Below are 19,398 nucleotides of genomic sequence, written 5' to 3' on the forward strand. Positions count from 1 at the left end.
CAGGTGACAGTGGGGGCTTGGGATGCAGGGGAGGGAGGGAGGTCACCTGGGGTGTCACTGTCAAAGCACAGGAAGGAAGGAAGGGAGAACTGGAGAAAGGCGGGGGGGGGGGGGGGGGGGGGGGGGGGGGGGGGAAATAGACCCAGAAAGGTGATGCCAGAGAGTCACCGAGGATTCCAGAAGCCACTCCAGGGCCCTTACCCCATCCTCACAAACACAAACCTCTCCTTAGATAATATATATTAAAAAATAAACCTCCAATTCAGGGTATAAAAACAGAGCAAAGGCACTTGGGGGTGGGGAATAGAAGGGTGCCCCCTCCAGGCAATACTGAGATGGCCTGAGGAATGGGAGAGGGTCACTGTGGTTCCCCCCCTGCCGGAATGAAGCCCTGAGTCCCCCAAGCAGAAGGCAGGAGAGAGAGAAGGCCAAGGCCAATGGGAAGTTGGGGGAGGCAGTGATCCCAGCTGGGCCCCCCCAGGCATGGCCCCCCTGGCAGCCCGGTTCCCTCTCCTCGGACCCTTGGGGTTGGAGATGCTGCGGCAGCTGTGCTGTGCGGTGGCGGCGGGTGGCCCTCAGTCTTGCAAAAGGCCTGGGGGATGTAGGAGAAAGGAGATGGGGAGAGATGAAGAGAAACAGGGTAAGGGGGAAGGGAGGAGGAGGAGAGGGGGAGGACCATGCAGAGAGGGCACAGAAGAGCCAAAGGAGGAGAGAGACTGGGAGGTGGAACCCTGAGATGCAGAGAGGCTAAGAGGGAGGGAGCCCCTGAGATGCCCACTCCAGTCCCTCCCCTCTGCGCAGAGCTTAGGGCCCTCTGGTTCTTACCTGCCTGGCCCAAGGAGCCTCAGGTACACCCAGGCTGGGGGGTGCTGTTCTCCCCAAGCTGAGACAGGAGGAGTCGCAGGTGACAAAATTCCTCCTCCACCTCCTGGTGGGGGAGTCCTCCATGAGAGGGGTCCGTCTTCCAAATCAGCCCCATCCTCCCCTCTGCCCTGCCCCTCTCTCCCAGGCCACCACCTCCAGCTGTTTCATGGTCTCCTCCAGGCTGAGCAGCTTTTCCCGAATTTCCTGGGTGTGGGTCTGTGTCGGGCTCAGGGGGCCACCCCCAGGGACCCCATCCCCTTCCTGGGGAGGCCCTGCCCCACTGTCTTCCTCCGAGGGAAACAGGAGCTGCTTCAGGGACAGCACTGGCAGGGACAAGGGGACAGAGTGAGAAGCAGGGCTGGAAGGGGGGTGCTGCAGGGGGCTGGGGGATGGGAAGGGGGTGCTGAGGAGAGGTGAGGGGGCACAGAGGATGGAGGGCATCAAGGGAGAGCCAAAGGCTACAGGAGAAGAGGGGTCAGGGCCACGAGGGTGCAGGCGGGTGCAGACCTGGTACGCGCAGGGCCGGGGCAGGAGGGGAGTAGCAGCCCCTCGTGGGCAGTGCCAACCTACCTTTCTCAAGGGCCTTGGCAGCAAGCTGGCCCTCAGGGCGGGGCCTGCAGTAGGGCAGGAGGGTGCTGAGGATTCTCTCCGTCTGGCCTGGCAGGTAGGGGAGCGGACAGAGTGCTCAGTTCCTGCCTGGCCTCCTCGGGACACCCTGCCCCCATTCTGCACCCCCTCAAAGGCTCACCGTCAGCTGGGGGCATCTCTCGGCCACCACCGTTGCCATTCTCTGAGCTGCTGAGCAGGGGTTCTCGGGTGCTGTGGGTAGGAAATACTGGGTGACCCCCCCCAGCCCCAAGAAGCAGCAGAAGGAGATGGGGTGGGGGGGTTGTCCAGAGACAGAAACAGAAGTTGAAGCTGGGAGATGGGAGACACGGGGAGCCTGGACAGGGGCCAGATGAGCTGTGGTGGAGTGGCACACACCTGCACACACACCCGTACACAGACACAGACAGGGCCAGAGCTCAGGTTCTGGAAACACACACTCTCCCCTGGCCCCTCAGCCCTCCAATGTCCTCCCTCACCTGCTTGGGCTGGGCCGGGGTTTGGGGCGAGAGGCGGGGGCAGGGACCTTCAAGGATCCAGCAGTTTCAGTGATGAGGGAACACCAGCTGGGGAGACAGGTCAGCCCCCAGGGCAGGCAGTCAGAGTCCCCAGATCCTGTGCCAGGGCCTCCCACCCCTGGCCTGCCCCCAGAGCCCCAGGGGCCTGGGCTTCCTCTTCCACCCGAGTTTAGAACCCAGACCCCCCTCACTTCTTCCGTTCCGACACCGTCTGGGCCACCAGCTCATATATCTGGGCCTCCTGGTCCCAGGTAAAAAGGACATAGAAGGCTTTGTGATCTGCAGGGGGAGGGAGAGGGGGCTCAGAGCCAGGGTCACCCCGGTGTGCACTTCCCCTGAGCTGAGGCAGCCCCATGGTGGTGGCCTTAGGCTCCCCCAGCTCACCCCATCCCTCTCATGCATCCTCCAGAGGCTTCCCTCTCACCCTCTCACCCCCTAATCCATCAGTCAGCAAGTTCCCAGTCTGGCTCTCCCTAAAAAAAAACCCAGAGCCACTGGTGTGGCCTCCTGGCAGCATGTCTGCAAGCCCCTCCTTACTGGGCTCCAGCCTCCACCCCTGCTCCCCTAAGGTCAGGGTTGGCTGCTCCTCTGGGCAAACCCCTGGGGGGCTGCCCATCTCCTATCCTAAGATCCACAACCCTCCCGGCCCCCCGGCCGTGCCCAGCTCCAGGGCCCCTCTCACATTTTCCCACTCCTCCGCCTCTGCAGCTGCCTCCCGGTGCCAGAGTGTGCCTTTGGGAGGGTCACCTCCCATTCCATGGGCAGGGGAAGACCCCGGGGCCACTGGGCAGGGCCTTACCGGTAGCCACCTCGCGGGTTATGGCGGAGGTGAGCCGCAGCACCGGCCGCAGCATGGTCTTGCCGTCGGGTGTGGGTGTCAGCGTCCGGCTGTGGGACTTGAGCAGCAGCCGATCGTCCTGGCGCTGGAGCAGCAGCAGCAGGTCATCCAGCAGCAGCACGTGTACCTCTGCGGAGCAAGGCCTGTGCTCAGCAGCCACCCCCACCCCCAGCATCCCACCCCCAGGCTCCACTCACTGCCCAGCGCTCACCTACAGCCTTGTCCTTCGTCAGCCGCCACGTCAGCGGACCCTCGTAGATCAGCTTCTTTTTGGTGATGTCCAGGTTCTGGAGGCAGGAAGGAGTCATGGTTGGCACAGGCGAGGGTGGGGCCGGGTGGGGCTGACCGTGGGGGCAGGACTGTAGGCGGGGGTCAGGATGGGCAAGCCGCAGAGAATGAGGGGGTTCAGGGCGAAGGGGTGGCTCTCACTCCCTGGGTGCATTATCAGAGATTCCCTGGGCAGGAGGGTCAGGGCTGGCTGAGGGCAGGCGGAGGCTAGGGAGAGGAGGGGAGGTCAGGGCAGGCAGGGGTCACCTTGAACTCGCTTAGCATGGGGTCGCTGCTCTGCCGCAGGAGGGACAAGTCCAGGCGCTTCTGATAATCCTTGAGCCGCTGGGGCAGGGAAGGGAGAGTCAGGGGACACGCCGAGGGCTGGGCTTAACCCACAGTGACCCTGAGGGGGACACGCCGAGGACCGGGCCTGACCTCCAGAGAAGTGGCCCCAAGGTAGACAAGACAAGGGCCCGCCAATCTCCGCATGTGGACGCCCCACCAGCCTGGGCCCAGGATTTCGGCAGCACTTACCAGCAGGTCCTCCATGTCACGCACGGCTTGGTTAACATGGTGCAGAATTTCCCGGCAGCACTCAGCTGCCAGTTCTACTTTCTCCCGTTCTGCTGACTCTTCTGTGGCAAGGGAGAAACCAGCCCTGGTGAAACCCCAACCAGGAAGCTCCTGCTCCCACAACCACGGTTAGAGATGGGAGGGCCGGGGCCCAGCAGCTCTGGGGGCTGGCACCTGTGTTCTGCCCAATGCTCTGCAGGAGCAGGGGGTACTTGGTCAGACGCTGCATCTCCGTGGGGATCATATCCTTCAGCTGCAGGCGGCGGCACCGGGGGCGGCTCTCGGCCTCCTGGGGGCAGAGCGGTGCTGAGGTGGCCCATACCGGCCCACCTCTGGGACTGTGACACCAGCCCCTTCCTCCCCTGGGACCCCGGGGCCCAGACCACCCCCTTACCTGCACAAAGGCACAGAACCGAGGATCCTTGCGCTGCTTGGCTTTGAGCTGCTCTAAGGCAAATGACTGGCGGCTGCAGAAGCGGGAGGAGATTTTCTGGAACCATTTGCCTTCGGCACCATCAAACTACAGCGAGATTCAGGCCAGGGAGGGTGTCTCAGGTGGGATTGGGAAGAGCATGGCCTCACATGGGAATAGCAGCCTAGACAGGAGGACAGGGTGAGGGGCCCAGACCCCTGGGTCTTGATCAGGGAGAGGCTTGACACCTGGCCTTCGGGGGCCTGGATTCCAGGTCCCTGGCTGGGAGGAGGGGACCTGAGGGGGGGCAGGGGCTGGGCGCCCTCACCCGGGCCAGCAGTACATCTCCGATCTCCTCAATGAGGCAGCCACTATCCTGCCTCCGCTTCATCAGTCGATCGAGGAACAGGGCTGTGGAGAGCATGAGGGAAGGGGGTGTTCCATCAGGGCCCAAGAGGTTGTCTGTAGAACTAACCAGCAGGTGGCAGAGGCTGGGCTGCAAGTGTGCCTGTCAGATCCTTGGGGCCAATGGGCTGTCCCCGCGACCCCCACCCCGGTGCCATGAGCTTGTTGATGTGCCCCCTGGAATGTGAGCTCTGGGGGGGCTGGGGCTGCCCCAGGGCTAAAAAAGAAGCTGCCCATAGCAGGCACTCAAGGAGAAGGTGCTAGGCTCCAGGTTGAGCCGCCAAAAGCCTGGAGGAGGGAGCCCGTGGTGGGGTACACAGTGGGCCATGGCCCTGCACTCACAATGCACCTCGATGAGCTCATCCAGGCTGGGGAAGATGTTCTGTAGATCCTCCGTGGAGAAGAAGTTCCCTTCCAACATGGGCTGGTAGAAGAGGTCATGCAGCACCCGGAGCATGCGCACATGGGCAGCCTCTGTCACCAGTAGCTCTGTGGGGCCACCGAGCAGAAAGCATGGTTGCGGAGGGTGCAAACGATAGGGTGCAGTCTCAGAGGCAGGCTGGGGATGGGGGACAGGGATGGCTCTCTCTGGATGGAATCGTTCAGCCCTGAAATAGCCACTAAGGATTCCTTAACCTACTGCCGGTTTTCCTTGGCTGCAGCCGTCGGCTGGGGTGACCAACAGTCCCTGTGTGCCTGGCACCGAGGTCTTTCTCGGAACATGGGATTTTCAGTGCTCAACTGGGAGAGTCCCAGGCAAAGTGGGATGAGTAGGCTGCACCACCACCAGCAAGCCTGCAAGTGTGTTTAGCGTCTAGCAAGTCTCCCGGCCTTGCTTTCTGGAATAATGATACCCTTTACACACATGTTGATAGCCTTGGATCCAGGGATTTCCCCCCACACACCCAGAGGGAACATGCCTGGGTTTCAGGGGCCCCAGGAGTGCTTGGAGACAAACGCACAATTCTGTGTTACAAATATTTTTCTGATCAGAGAAATGGCTGTGCTGTCTGCTACGGTAGCCCCTAACCACATACAGGCCTTCAGATTTTAATCGAAACGAAATACAAAATTCAGTTGTCAGTCGTAATTGTCACATTTCAAGTGCTCAATGGCCGTTACGTGGCTGGTGGTAACCACGCTGGACAGCGCAGATATTGCATGTTTTCATCATTCCAGAAAATTCTACCAGATAACACTGTTTTGTTTTGCTCGTATCCTTAGAAGGATCCGACACAAAAAGTATTCACCCACTGCCCTGACAATTCCGAATGAGTGCCCTTCTTACTATTAAACAACTTGTAAATAAACTCCCAAACCACAGCTTCCAAAAAAAGTGTCCTACTTTGGCCAAACGGCCTCCACACACACAATTCGAAATCACAGACGAGAATCAAGGCAGAAACAATACTTCCATCATCTACCCGCCCAGAGGCAAGCACTGATAATATATTGATTATCTTCCGAAACTTGTTCCCGTGGGACTCTTTTTGCCCCTGAATGGTTAAGATCATAGTAAGAACAGTTTCACTGGAATGTTCTTACCCGGCCCTACAGTGAGCGTGCTAAACGCCTTGCATGAATCACCTCAGCTTCGTGACAGTTTTTTGAGGCAGGGACTATTACTACCCAAATAAGGTAACAAAGATTTACGCTAGAAATACCACTTTATATACCCTTTCCAGCTCTTACCAGCATTGCCCTACACTATGAAAAATTCGCGGGGAATGTCACTTTGACACTGACAGCCACATTCCAGTTCTGTGAGTTGCTGTTCTACAGTTTACACAACAAATGGCCCTCGGTGGAAACTGGCTGCCTTCAAGTTCTGCCCGGGGATGGACAGCTCCCTGTCTCTGCCAGCACTGGGTGGTGTCCCCGGCCACAGTGGGCTGCAGTGGGTGGTACTCACCGCTGATGACCTCCTGCCGCTTCACCTGGCTCTTAGGCAGGCTGTGCAGGGTGCCTGGGGGGATGAGCTCCCGCCAGCCAGGGGGCTCTTCTGGTTCCAGCTCTAGTCCTGACCGCCCAGGGTCCCCTTCGTCTCCAGGCTCAGGGCTGTGAGACAGAGGCCTTGTTAGGGCCCCAGCTTGGGGCATCCCAGGAAGGAGACTTCCATTCCTAGTGTCAACCCCATCCCCCTAATCCCGTGGCCTTGGCATTCCACACCTCCAAAGTAGCCCATGCTGGAGAGCAGTCCCCAAATCTCTAGAAAGAAGAGTCCCATCCCTCTCCTGTGGCCTCAGTGACCTTAGCATCCAATACCCAGTTCCCTGTAATCTGGCAACAACCCCTCCCCCACCATCCTCCTGACTCTCCAGGCTGCCTCAGTAGGTGGGGGAGGAATGACCTACGTGGCTCGTCGGGCAGGGCCAAGCACGGCCGTGGCAGAGCTGGGGTCCATGTCCACGTCACTCCGGGAGCGGCCCCCACCCCGGCCCTTAGCCCCGAGGCTGCCCCGGGAAGGCCGGCGGCGGTCACTCACCCGCAGGCTCTCCGAGCGCCCCAGACGCCCCGACAGCCTGGACCCCGAGGCCAAGGACAGAGTCAGGCAGAGGCCAGGACAGAGACAGGGACAGAGACCAAGACAAGGACAGAGACAGGGAGAGACCAAGACAGAGACCAAGACAGAAGACAGGGACAGAGACGGGGAGAGACCAAGACAGGGACAGTTGAGGAGAGACCAGGAGAGGGACAGAGACCGGGAGATACCAGGTCGGGGACACAGGTGGGGAGATACCAGGTCAAGGACAGACAGGGAGAGACCAGGACGGGGACAGACGGGGGACCAGGGTAGGGGAGACCAGGACAGAGATCAAACATGCAACAGAAGAGAGGAGAGAGTCAGAAGGAGCTATGGGATTTCGGGGTGCTGGGGCAGTGGGGGTGGTCAGGAGGGACAGGGAGTCTTGTTGGGGGTGGGGAGGGAAACCCAGTATGGAGCACAGGACTGACCCCTCCCTTCCCTGAGGCAACGGGGTTGGGGGGCGCAGAGCAGGGAGGGAAGGAGATTTCAATACTTAGCTCTTCTGCTGGGAGGGTGATGTCCCCACCCACCCCTTGCAGGGTGAAGGGGAGGGGGTGGCCCATGGGGAGAGGGGAGGGGCTGGGAGAAATGGGGGGAGGGGCTAGCCCTCCCCCCACCCAGGGCCCAGGCACCCACCTCTTCCACCTTCTGGGGAGAGAGGGGCACAGGGTCAGAGAAGGACCCAAATGGAACCCAACTCACCTCCCCCGCCCCCCCAAAGGGCCCCCAAAGCTGCGGCACAAGGACAGGCAGGGGGCAGAGCCTGCCCCCCAACTGTGAGGAGGACAGGGCCCCCGGGCTTGGAGCACAGAGGGTGGGGGATGGAGGATAGGGCACCAGGAGGCAGGAGCAAGGCGCAGGGCAGGGCAGGGCAGTGGCTCAGAAGAGGAGGGGAGGGGATGGAAACCTGGAGGGGTGAAGAAGGGCGCCAAGAGTGCAGGAGGAGGAAGAGGGAAGAGAAAATGAGAAAAGGAAAAGTGGAGGATGGAAAGAGGCAGAAAATGGACAGAGGGAGGAGCGGAGCAGAGTGGAGATGGCTCAGGGACAGCAGGAGCAAATGGCAGCGCGACCCCTGGCACGCGCCTCCCCAGCCTGATAAGCCCATTTCTGTACCCAGTACCCGCACCCCACCGCCCGCACCCAGCCCTGGGCACCTCTCTGTGTCAGGACCCTCCTCAGTGCTCTCCGAGGGCCCCGGGGGCTCCAGGCTGGCCGGGCCCTGGGGGGGTGGGTCCCCCAGCTCTGGCGGGGTGTCAACACCTGTGGGGATGAAGGGGAGGGAGAGCAGGGCTGGCTGCCGGGGCCCAGGGGCAAGACCCACACTCTGGGGCCTCCATTTCCTCCCAGGGAATGGGGGACGGGGGCTAAAGCCATCCAGTGCCTGGCTGACACCAGCAGCTGCCTGGCACTTGGGTGGGGGATGAACTGATGGAAAGGCCTCAGAGCACATGGCCGTGGGCAGCTGGGGCCAGGGGGGTGAAGAAGCCACGGAACCAGGGCAGACTGGGTGCTCTGGGTGATGCCTCCACGTCCCTTCCTTCTCCCAACCCTAAGCCAGGACTTCCAGGAAGAGGGTAGACCCCATTTAGGAATGAGAAGACTGAGGCTCAGGCAGGGCTTCCAAGATATAACCCGAGTAAGCCGCAGAGCTGGGACTTGAACCAAGGCCAGGGTTGGCCAAGCTGCTGTCTCAGATCCATGGGGTGACTGACAATGTACTCAGAGAGGGTTCTGGCAAATGATGCCGTGGGGGCAGATGGGAAATGTAGTCCAAGGAGGTACACTATGCATCACCAGGATAGAGACTCAAGCTTGAGAGGAAAGCCGTGGAATGGATGAACTGAGGGAAGGGGGGTGGTTATTAATAATACTGGTGACCGCAGGACAGCTGGGTGGCTCAGTGGTTGAGCATCTGCCTTCAGCTCAGGGCGTGATCCTGGGGTCCTGGGATCGAATCCCCCATCAGGGTCCCCACAGGGAGCCTGCTTCTCCCTCTGCCTATATCTATACCTCTCTCTCTGTGTCTCTCATGATAAAGAAATAAAATCTTGGAAAAAATAAAATAATACTGGTGACCAGGAACAGGGAGGGACAAGTGGAGAACTGAGGGGTAGTCTCTCTGGGGTAGGGGTGGGGGGCAAGAAATTCACCTGGTTCCCGGTCAGGGCTGTCCCCGGGCAGAGGGTGCAGAGAAACTCCAGGGACATCCTGCCCAGGAGCCCCAACATTCCGGTCCCGGGAGGGCACCCCCAGGCCTCCCTTCCTTTCCGTAAGGCCTGGTTTCTCAGCTAGGGAGACATCCAGGGAACAGGGGGAAATGAGAGCCCAGCTACTCTAATCCACAGCAGCCTGTGCCCAGCCCCATCCTCCCCTCGGCCCAGGAGCACACCCTGTCCCCTCCTCCCCACCCCTAGCCCCCCCAATCTCCAGCCCCCCGCCCCCCACTGCCACCCCGGGCTTCAGGTAGGACCATTACCATCAGTCTCGACTTTGAGGTGTCGGAAATCCGAGGCTGAAACAAGAGATGGTACCATGAGGCGGGGGTTGTGTGGGGAAGTCATGGGGCAGAGGGTCCTGAGGTGGGGCACCTCACCCTGAGGCTCTCCCCGGTTCCAGCGAGCAGGGTCTAGGAAGATGCTCAGGCCTTTTTTGGTCTTGGTTGGCTCATCTGACCGCCGATTCCCCATCACCTGAGGGAAGTAGGGAGAGCAGAGAGGGAGCTAAGCATCTCTGAGACCCAACAAAGCAGAATCAGATCCCAGGGGCAAGTCACGGGACTCCCTGAGGGTCTCTCGGGGAGAAAGGGGCCAGATTTGGGGGATCAGGGAGGCACCTTTTTGCGGAAGAAATTCATCCCTGACTTCTTGTCTCCGCTCTTGGTCCGCACCCCAAGGTGGCGCATGTACAGGCTGATGGCATTGACCACAGCGGCACTGTGGGGAGGGGACGGTGAGGGCCCCAACACGTGCGTGGACGCACACACGTCTATGGCTGCAGGGACACTGCTGTTCCTGAGCCTTCCCCTCCTCATTTGCTCCCCCCACAACCCCACGACCGCTTCCAGCTGAATGTCTGAGGAAGGGGGAGAGGGCTCCAGAGGACAGGACCAGGATGTTGTTCCGTGCCCAGGACCCTGATCCCCAATCCTCCTCCCCAGGGCCCAGGGGACTAAATGCCTCTCCTGCTGTCCTCTCTGCTTCCATCATCACCTCTTTTCCTCATCGTTAGAGATGGTGTGTCTGCAAAAATAAGAAAGAAGTTTATGACAAACTTGCTAAGCCTGGGTCCCTGTCCTTTAAGCACAAATGTCCGGGTTGCTGTCCCCTTAGAAGCATGGACAGGAGCAAGGAGAGGCAGAGAGGAAGAGTACCAAGGCTACAAAGAAGGAGGATCACAGTAGGGAGGAGTGTCTCTTGTGAGGCAGCTTGGAGCTGCAGCAACAGGACCCAAGCACCAGGCCCAAACCCAAGACCGCGGAAAGACCTGGAAACTGGGAGGGTTCCCCAAAACCAAGAACAGACAACACAAAACCAGGCAAATTAAAATGCCAGGGCTGGGGAAACCCAGAAGTCAGAGGCAGAGCACAAATGTTAAGGAATGAACCCTGACACGGCTGGGACACGGCTGGGGAGGGGCAGGCCCCACTCACTGCATCTCCTCCAGGTGGGCCAGCAGCCGTTCAGCCAGGTGCCGCTCCCGGGCCTCAAAGCTGGCACGGTCCCGCCCAACCCAGGCCTCCAGCTGGGTCAGGTCCTGCTCCCAGGGTGTCATGCCCATGAGCCGCTTGGAGCGGAAGTCCTCCAGCAGCCGGCTAACAGCTGCCTGCTGGCTCTGCACTACCTCCTGTACAAACTGCCGCTGCAAGTCCTCGGAGATGACCTCGGGCCGCGTGCGGTCTGCGGGGACACAGGCAGGGGGCTGGGGGCCAGTTCCACCTACCCTTGGATTGCGACAGCCACACTTCCTTGGGCCGCTATGGCCAGGGGGAAGGAATCTGTGCTGTCTGCATGAGCAGGAGACCGCATGAGCAGAAGAGTGTGACCTCCCGCCCTGGGGCCCTCGGGACAGCTGACCCCTGCCAGAGACCTCTCCCTCACCCATCTCCCTCACCCACAGTCCCCTTCCCTCTCCTTACCAAGTTCAAAGGCGACGGCGGGAGGGACTAGCACCCGCAAAACCTGCTTGGGACAGAGAATGGAGTGAAGGGGAGGACTGGGCAGTGATGGGCTCTTGGGGCCACAGCTGGGAATGGTCTGAGGGGAGGGAGCAGTGGAGGGAGGGCCAGGTTGGCACAGAGTCTCCCCAGGACCAAGGAGTGGGGCGACTGGGGCCCCTTGAAGGTGTCTCTCACCGCCGTCTTGTCCAGGAAGCAATGGCAGAAGTCGAGGAAGGCCTTCTTGGCCTCCTTGGGGCCCAGGGAACTCAGCATGTCCGCGTGCAGGCAGCAGAGCTGAGGGGACACAGCGTCACCTGTCCTCTCCACCCCCTTCCTACACCACGCTCTCCCTTGAAAAGCCTGAGGCTCACATCCTCTGGGAAGCGTTCCCTAATCTCCACCCCACACCCCGGCCCTTGCCTCTCCTGGCCTCCCTGGGACCACTGGGAGCATTTGCTCATTTTCTATCCTGTGAAATGGCTGTGGTTCCGTCTCCTGCTGTCGCCTGCTACACTAAGAGGGCTACCACCACCATCACCACCACCGCCACCGCCAGCTACTGTTAAAAAAGCTAGGCCTGCACCAGATGCTGTTCTACACGCTCTACCTACATTAACCTGGTCAATCATAGGCCCTATCATCATCCCATGTTACAGATGAGAAAACTGAGCTCAAGAAGCTTGCCCAAGGTCACACAGCTAGTCAGTGGCAAAGTAGGGATTAGAATCTAGGCAGCCAAGGGGTGGTGGAAAGGGGGGGCGGTTGGGGCAATGGGTGACGGGCACTGAGGGGGGCAACTTGACGGGATGAACACTGGATGTTATGCTATATGTTGGCAAATTGAACTCCAATAAAAAAGTATACAAAAAAAAAAAAAGGCAAAGAAGCTTCTACAAAAAAATAAAATAGCAAAAAAATAGCAAAAATTTAGCAAAAAAATAAAAATAAAAAAAAGAGAATCTAGGCAGCCTAGAAATACCGGGAGCAATGTGAAGGTTTTTGTGTGTGTGTGTGCACACACATGTGAGGTTCCGACTCATCTGTGCCCCAGATAGGGCCTGGGTGCAGTGGGGGCTGGGTAAATAAACAGGTGGATGAGTGGGGCTCGCTCATGCACCACTCATTCCCTGAGCTTGCCTCCGTGTCAGCCCCATGCTGGGTGATGCCGGCAATGCACTGCAAACTCCAACCTGCCTTGGCTCCTGGCCTCTTTCGACAGGTAAGTGACATGGTCTGTGTGCTAAGGACTCAGCCCGGTGGGGGCAGGACTCTAATTCTCTGCTGTAAACACTTAGAACAAACCTCGGCACAGCCCCAGACTCCACGACAAAACTCCACGAGAGGCGAACGGTTTCCTAGCTGATGAGGTGAGGGGGCCACAGGAGAGATTCCAAAGCTGGGGGCCATCGGGGTCACCTCGGCCAAGCCCCTGACCCTTGTCAGGCCTGTTGCCACATCTGGCAGAGGACACGGCAGGAAGCGCCATCCCTGGGCTACGTGCCAGGCCAGTGCTCTGGGCTATGCACCAGTTGTAGGGTGTTCTTGGGTTCTTCTTCGGATGAGCTCCTTGTCCACTGAGCACCCCACTCCAGCCCGCGCAGCGGCCTCTTCCTTCCTAAGTCACCTGCTGGGCTCCCTAGACTCTGCAGGTGCTTCCGGACAGCACGGTCCTGCACCCGCCGTGGCCCAGGTAATTTCTGCCTGCTATCTGTGGGTCATGAGTTATGTTCGCTCTGCCTTGTGGGCTGCTTGCAGGCGTTTCTTGTTTCTGGGCCAGGGCCTGCCGTGCTACCTAGACCTGGGAAGGCTAGTGGCTTCCTCCCACGCACTGGCTCTGAATTAATGACTGGTGGCGGCTGCTGAGGCCACAGAGGAGATTCCACTTCCGGGACCAGTGGGAGAAGGCGCTGTCATTGACAGGTGACCCAGTCACAGGCAGGGAAGGGGGGTGGGGGGCATGTTCTCTGCCAGCTTCTGGATTCTCTGTTGCTCTCTGCCTGACCCTGCCGTGTGGACTCTCCCGTCTGCACTCCCTGCTCACTGAGATGTACGCGGGGAACCTGCAATCTTGTCAGAGGCCACATGGCTAGCATTCTGGCTCTCCATTTCTAGATCTTGCGCTGTGTGTTCTGGATCTGATTCTGGACCCTCCCTTGTCTTCAATTGTCTATGTCGCTGAGTACTGTGGCCTGACCTGACCCAACCCAACCCCTCCCTCTGCCCACCCAGCCCTGCCCTCACCAGAGGTCCTGGTTCAAACTGCAGGGCGACGTGCTGCAAGAGGGCCATGAGGTGGGCAGGCCGCCGCTTCACCTGCTCCAGGCTCTGGAACTGGCTGTTTTGCTCCTCTGTGTTCTGAGGGTGGAGATGGGGATGAGAGAGTGGGGAGCAGAGGACGGACATGGGGGTCGACCCTTCCCCTTTCTGGCAGAGGTGTCTATGCGGTCATGGTGGTGGCCAGGGCTGGTGTTAGGGAAGGTGGATGAGATTTAATGTGGTAATGGTGGGTGATGAGGACAGGCATTAGGAGACAGAGGAGGGATCTGTGCTGTAATTAAGGAGGGTGGTGATAAAAACCGAGGTTAGAGTACCCAAGGGTGGGAGTCTGTGTCATAATGGGGCATCGAGGATGAAGTAGTAGGGGATGAGGATGGTGGTATCCAGATAACAGAAAGAGGAATGGGGAAGTAAGAGGAGGCAGGAGGCAGCATCCAACATGGACCTAAGGAGGGAGGGGACACTGAGGGTGGGACTTGAGGGCTGGGACGAGGGAGACTGGGACAGAAGCTTTTCCACCCCATCTCCCCCTCACCGTCTCCAGCTCATTCTCAAAATCCTCGTCCTCAGCCCCAATGATGCTGACTGGCACCAGGCCAGGCCGCGGTGGTCCTGGTGCCTGTGGAAGAGGTGAGATGGCTTCAGCTCGGGGTGCAAACCCACCTCGCAGCCCCCCAGTCCCCTCCCCCTCCCAGGCTCTCTCCACTCACCAGCCCTCGGGCAACGTTGTCTGCTTCCATGGGCTCCACAGGGCTGGGGAAGAGGAGGGGCGATGGTTAGGGGGGGCAGGAGGCTGCGGCACAGGGAGGTTACTCACAGATTCCTGGCCCAGGTGTGAAGGTGAGTAAACAGCCTCCCCGCCAATCCCAGCCTCTGCAGCTCAATGGGGCCTCTGTGTGGCGACAAAGAGCCCTTCAGAGGCCAGTCAGGGCGGGGGAGCCCAAGGACAGGGAGCCCTGGGGGGGGGGGAGGCCCAGGAGCCTGGGTCCATAAGAGAGCTCTGGCCAGGAGAGCCTATAATTTGAGGTCCCTAATAGAGGAAGGACTGGGGGCCTGGACCCCTGGTTCTGAGGAAGGCGGAGGGAGGGGTCCTGGACTGGGGGTCTGAAGAAGGAGGGGGCTGGGGCCTAGACCCCTGGGTCTGAGGGAGGAGGGGGCTGAGGGCCTGGATCCCTGGGTCTAAGGGAGGAGGGGGCTGGGGGGCCTGGACCCCTGGGTCTGAGGGAGGAGGGGGCTGAGGGCCTGGATCCCTGGGTCTAAGGGAAGAGGGGGCTGGGGGGCCTGGACCCCTGGGTCTGAGGGAGGAGGGGGCTGAGGGCCTAGACCCCTGGGTCTGAGGGAGGAGGGGGCTGGGGGGCCTGGACCCCTGGGTCTGAGGGAGGAGGGGGCTGGGGGCCTGGATCCCTGGGTCTGAGGGAGGAGGGGGCTGGGGGGCCTGGACCCCTGGGTCTGAGGGAGGAGGGGGCTGGGGGCCTGGATCCCTGGGTCTGAGGGAGGAGGGGGCTGGGGGGCCTGGACCCCTGGGTCTGAGGGAGGAGGGGGCTGGGGGCCTGGATCCCTGGGTCTGAGGGAGGAGGGGCTGGGGCCTGAACTCCTGGGTCTGAGGGAGGAGGGCACTGTAGGATTGATCCTAGGGAGGCAGGGCCTGGAGGCTAATAGAGATGGGAAGGTTAAAGGAAAGGTAGAAAGGAGATAAGTGGGGTGTGGGGGGGCTCTCCTTAACCTGACAGGCCTGGGGCCGGATGTTGCCTCTGAACCCACCAGCCCCACTTCCTGTGACAGGAAATCTAATGGCAAATCCCCCAACCCCCAACCTTCTCCACATAAGAAAACAAAAATCTGAACCTCCTTTCCCCAGACCCTAAGTTACCTCGGGGACCTGGTATCTTCCCCACCTTCCAATCCCAGAAAGCAAGGGACAGTCCTCAGCTAGCTCAGCCCCAGGTGTGTCTGCCCCCCTCACCCTGTATCCATCTGTCCCGCCAGCTCTCTGGCTGGCCGTCCCTTGAATATGCTTCAGGTCTTTGCCTCTCTTCTCCGTCTCCCCCCTCTCCCTCCCTTCAGACCAGTCTCACTTTCCCACCATCTCTGCTTCCCCTCCCCCTTAGCCACCTCGCCCTAACCCTGCTTCTGTAAGTATCTTTCCCCTCAGCCGGTGTCTCTGCCTGTCTTCTTCCCACATCTGGTTCTGCGGCCACCTCTCTGAGTCCTTGTGAGTCACTGTGTCACGTGCTGTCTCTCATCTCTCTCGCTCTCCCATCTCTTGCTGGTTTTCCCATTTTGTCTCCCTTAGAGTCTCTGCTTCCCCCTGCATCTTCCCACCACCATCTTCTGTATCCTTAATTAGTCTGACTAATGCCACTCGAGCCCGTGTCAGGCGGGAAGGAGCTGTGGAGTTGGGGTGGGGTGGACGAGTGGGGTGGGGGAGCTCCCCCACAGTCCAAAGCTATTTATAACCCTGGTCACTGGAGACTCACCCTCCTGCCTCCTCCAGAGGCCTCCTCCCTAACACTCAATAAATGGTGGCTACAATTTTGATTACGATCATGAAACAATGATGCTTTCTGGAGTGTCCAAGTGTCATCCCACGGGTTCCCCAGAGCACACCACATTTTTATTCTCTTCCATACAGTGTATCTGTCCAACTTTGAGTGTGGGTAATTTAAGATTTGAGCACTGTTAAATCTTCACGTGAATAAACTTGCAAACCAACACAAAAAAAAAATAGCAAAGTGATTATTTATTATAAAAGCTAAACTTAACTAGCACATTGTGCTAGGCATTGCCCCCAGTGCTTCTCACATATGAACTCACTTAAAGCTCACAACCACAAGCACCCATGCAATTAGTATTCTCGTAATCCCTTTCGAGGTGGAAAACCTTTACCAGGCTACCAGCTGCAACTTCTTGGCTGGAAAACATGACCACACACATGGAAGGACCATGCTCAACCCATAGGGGGTGGGGGTTGGGTGGGCAGGAAGGTTCAAAAGAGGCAGGGAGATTCCACAAAGGGCAAAGGAGAGGACACACGTTATGTGCGCAAATGCTCAGTGCCACACGGGTCCCACGTCATGCACTTGACACAGATTATCTCCTTCGTTTCTCATCATGGAACCACAAAATAATAGCTCATTTAACCTAAGTGCCATTAAGCATACACCAGGCATAACATTACTGCTTTACAGGTATTAGCTCATTTAATCCTCTAAATGACCCCTGGAGGTCAGTTTTATAACTATCTTCATTTTACGGAAGAGGAAATCGAGGCACAGCTCACAAGGGACAGAGCCAGGATTCAGACCTGGTTCTGAATCCTGGCAGTCTGGTTCCAGCGTTTATGCACTTCAACGATCAGAATGTGCTGCTTCAGAGCATGGGGAACCCCCCGCCCCAACCTTTAGGAAACTAAAATCTGAACCAAAGCTGAAACACATCTGGTCTCTTTATAGTGTTGGGAAAATCAGGAATATGTGGGCACTGTGACTTGGGCAGGAGTGCAGGTTGCTGCTCAGGCTGCTCCACAGAGGCTTAGGGCTCAGAGAGCATTCTGGCAAGGAAGGGGGGCAGGGGTTGGCTGCTTAGGAGATAGAGGGTGAGGGGGCGCCACAAAGGGTAATCATAGGTTGAAGCTGTCAGATGCATCTATGAGCAATTGAAAAGGCCTAGGGTCCAGCAGAGGGGGCTCTGGGGTGGTGGTGGTTAGGGAAGGTTTAGAAGGTTCTTAAGAGGTGAGGATCCTAGAGCAAAGCAGGCACCAATTGGGGACTACGTGGGCGCCTGGATTCTATGCAAGGTTTCTGATCTATGACACTTGAGTGGATGACCCTGGTTCCCAAGAACCTCCGGAAGCCTTAAAGAACTTAAAATACAGAGTAGTCCAGGTAAGCCCATGAGGTGCCCTTGGGATGTATAAGGCTCCAGATTCTGACACATGGTGGGTCCACACGGAGCTAAGGATCACACAGCATCAAGATTCCATATGTAAAGCAGCCAGTCTATAGGAGCTCTGGAGACTTAAAAGGGGGCCAGAATTCTATAGGAGCAAGTGATGGTCCCAGGGCCCAGGATTCTAGGGAGTGCTACTGACCGATGGAGACCCCACATCTATAAGAAGCCGAGTTTCCACGGGGGGCTAGCAGGAGGCTGGGGGGTCTACAGACCTTGCAATTTCTATGGAATGTGGCGCATCTACACCAGCCCCTAAATCCTACGTGGGACGTGGCGGGTCTACACGGGCCCCAAATTCTACAGGGGACGTGGCGGTGCGCACGGCCAGGGATGATGCGGCCGACCTGCGGAGTCAGGGTCTGACGCCCGCCGGGGGCCGCGTCCCTCACCTGCTCCCGGTCGTAGGAAAATCCACAGCAGCCTCCACCACCGAAGCCTCTGCGCGCCGGCTCCGGGGTCCCCCCACCCCCGCCGCCGAGTCGCTCTAGCTGCCCCAGCGTCTACCTTTGCCTCCAGCTCCACTCCTCCCGCCGGCCGCTCTAGCCCAGCTCCTGCCAGGCTCCGGCCCCGGCGACTCTACTCCTCCCGCCGGCCGCTCTAGCTCTCCGCTGCGCCACGCTGGCCAGATAGGGCCGCTCTGGCCTGCCTGGGAGGGCTGGCGTTTCCGTATCTCGACTGCCTCTGTCACTCTACCGCGCCCCGCCCCCTGCCCCCGCCCCCCAGCCGGACTAGAGAGTGGTTCCAGCTCCCGGGTCCAGGCTCAGTCCGCGATCTCCTGGTCGCCCCTGGCCCTCAGTCTTCGGACTGGGTTCCCCCCTCCATCTGGGTTGCCTTCCTGACTCCTAACTCCCTAACTTCCTCACCAGCTGAATTCCCAAGGCGTACGCTAATTTCCCCGGCACCCCCACCGCCCCGGCAGCACGCTTTCTGCTCGGGCTGAGAAGCAAAACTGGGTTCCGGCGTACCTTTCTCGCTGACTTGCAGCGAGCCTAAGTAACCTGGAAAGAGTAATTCTTTCCGAGCCTCAGTCTTCCCACCTGTACAATGGGGGAAGATCTCCAGCTCCCTTCCCTACAGCCCATCTCTCAGGGTATAATTTAATGGCCCAGAAAAAGAGCTTTCCAGAAATGCTTTCAAACGCGCTCTGCAACTTTCAGCTTCATTCCCAGCGGCCTACGGCGTGGTTATTGACGTTTTTCTTTTCTCGGCGGCCCTGAAGCATGTGGGGTGGGAGGACGGTGCTTGAAAAGCACCTGCAAGTTCAAATCCCAACACCACTCGGCCCCACGGTGTGTGTGTGTGTAGCCTGGGACAAGCCGGTTCCCCTCCCCGAGCCTCAGTTTCCCCACCCGTACAATGGGAGTGATCATCCGTCCTCTGCTGGACAGTTGGGAGGCCTCGACTCCGGCCTCGCACCCTTCATCCCCACTTAGTGGGCACTCGGCAGGTATTAGTTCCCTTCCCTTTGCCCCCCTTTGACAGATGGGGAAACTGAGGCCCAGGGAGGGGCGGCCGCAGGCTGTGAGCGGCGCTAGGAGGCCCCTGCGCTGCCGGCAGCGCCCCGGCGCCCTCCCTCCTCCTCCCCACTTCCCCCGGCGGCCAAGGGGCGGGAGGCCGGGCGGGGCCAGACCGTGTACCTGGAGTCCTCGCGGGGAGGTGACCGGCGGGGCGCCCGAGGTCGGGCTCAGCGATCCCGGGCCCTGCGTCCCGGCTCCCGCTTCCTGGCTCTGGCGGGGCAGGAAGTCGGGGCGTTTTTCCGGAGGCCCCCGCCCCGCCGCCCCTCCCCGCTTCCTGCCCGCGCCCCGCGCCCGCCCGGCACCTCCGCTTCCTTCCCCTTCTCTCGCCGCCCGCGCGGCCCCTCCTCTCCCCGCTCGGCCCGGGGACCCGCCGGCCCCGGCCCCGCCCCCGCCCCCGCCCCGGCCCCGCCCGGCCCCGCCCGGCCCCTCCCGGCCCCGCCCGGGCTTTGTCCGTCGGTCGGTGGGTCGGTCGGTCGGTCGGTCG

The 19,398-nt window shown here is 59.7% G+C and overlaps 1 protein-coding gene across 6 annotated transcripts; it reads right to left on the bottom strand.

The window, feature by feature from the left end:
* Positions 1-225: 225 nt before the first annotated feature.
* Positions 226-19,269, bottom strand: ARHGEF1 (Rho guanine nucleotide exchange factor 1). Of its 6 annotated transcripts, XM_025424860.3 has the most exons (31): positions 19,217-19,240; positions 19,035-19,124; positions 14,157-14,199; positions 13,982-14,065; positions 13,411-13,524; positions 11,365-11,463; positions 11,149-11,191; positions 10,663-10,909; positions 10,223-10,252; positions 9,847-9,946; positions 9,607-9,703; positions 9,490-9,525; positions 9,164-9,301; positions 8,168-8,273; positions 6,841-7,008; positions 6,399-6,544; positions 4,829-4,975; positions 4,410-4,492; positions 4,064-4,189; positions 3,844-3,958; positions 3,631-3,731; positions 3,361-3,438; positions 3,038-3,113; positions 2,788-2,955; positions 2,180-2,267; positions 1,950-2,036; positions 1,613-1,683; positions 1,435-1,521; positions 1,018-1,187; positions 826-928; positions 454-592 (listed from the first exon to the last, which is right to left on the bottom strand). In XM_025424860.3, exons 3-30 carry the CDS (start codon positions 14,184-14,186, stop codon positions 845-847), a joined length of 2,919 nt encoding a protein of 972 aa, XP_025280645.1. In that variant the 5' UTR covers positions 14,187-14,199; positions 19,035-19,124; positions 19,217-19,240; the 3' UTR covers positions 454-592; positions 826-844. The 6 variants fall into 6 exon arrangements, with proteins under 6 accessions (XP_035568473.1, XP_025280643.1, XP_048950674.1 ...); XM_035712580.2 differs by lacking the exon at positions 1,018-1,187 and having other exon boundaries at positions 226-592; positions 19,217-19,269; XM_025424861.3 differs by lacking the exon at positions 6,841-7,008.
* Between the last annotated feature and the right edge of the window lie 129 nt (positions 19,270-19,398).

This window comes from Canis lupus, chromosome 1 (genome assembly GCF_003254725.2).
Source record: "Canis lupus dingo isolate Sandy chromosome 1, ASM325472v2, whole genome shotgun sequence".
NCBI classification, from domain to species: domain Eukaryota; kingdom Metazoa; phylum Chordata; class Mammalia; order Carnivora; family Canidae; genus Canis; species Canis lupus.

Bases quoted from the DNA above. Each gene is read 5' to 3' on its own strand.
- ARHGEF1 (XM_035712580.2), bottom strand. From the start codon at position 14,186: ATGGAAGCAGACAACGTTGCCCGAGGGCTG. The intron at 3,732-3,843 runs GTGCCAGCCCCC...CCCTTGCCACAG, and splicing joins GAGCATTGGGCAGAACACAG to AAGAGTCAGCAGAACGGGAG. The intron at 1,684-1,949 runs GTGAGGGAGGAC...TCCTACCCACAG, and splicing joins CCCCGGCCCAGCCCAAGCAG to CACCCGAGAACCCCTGCTCA.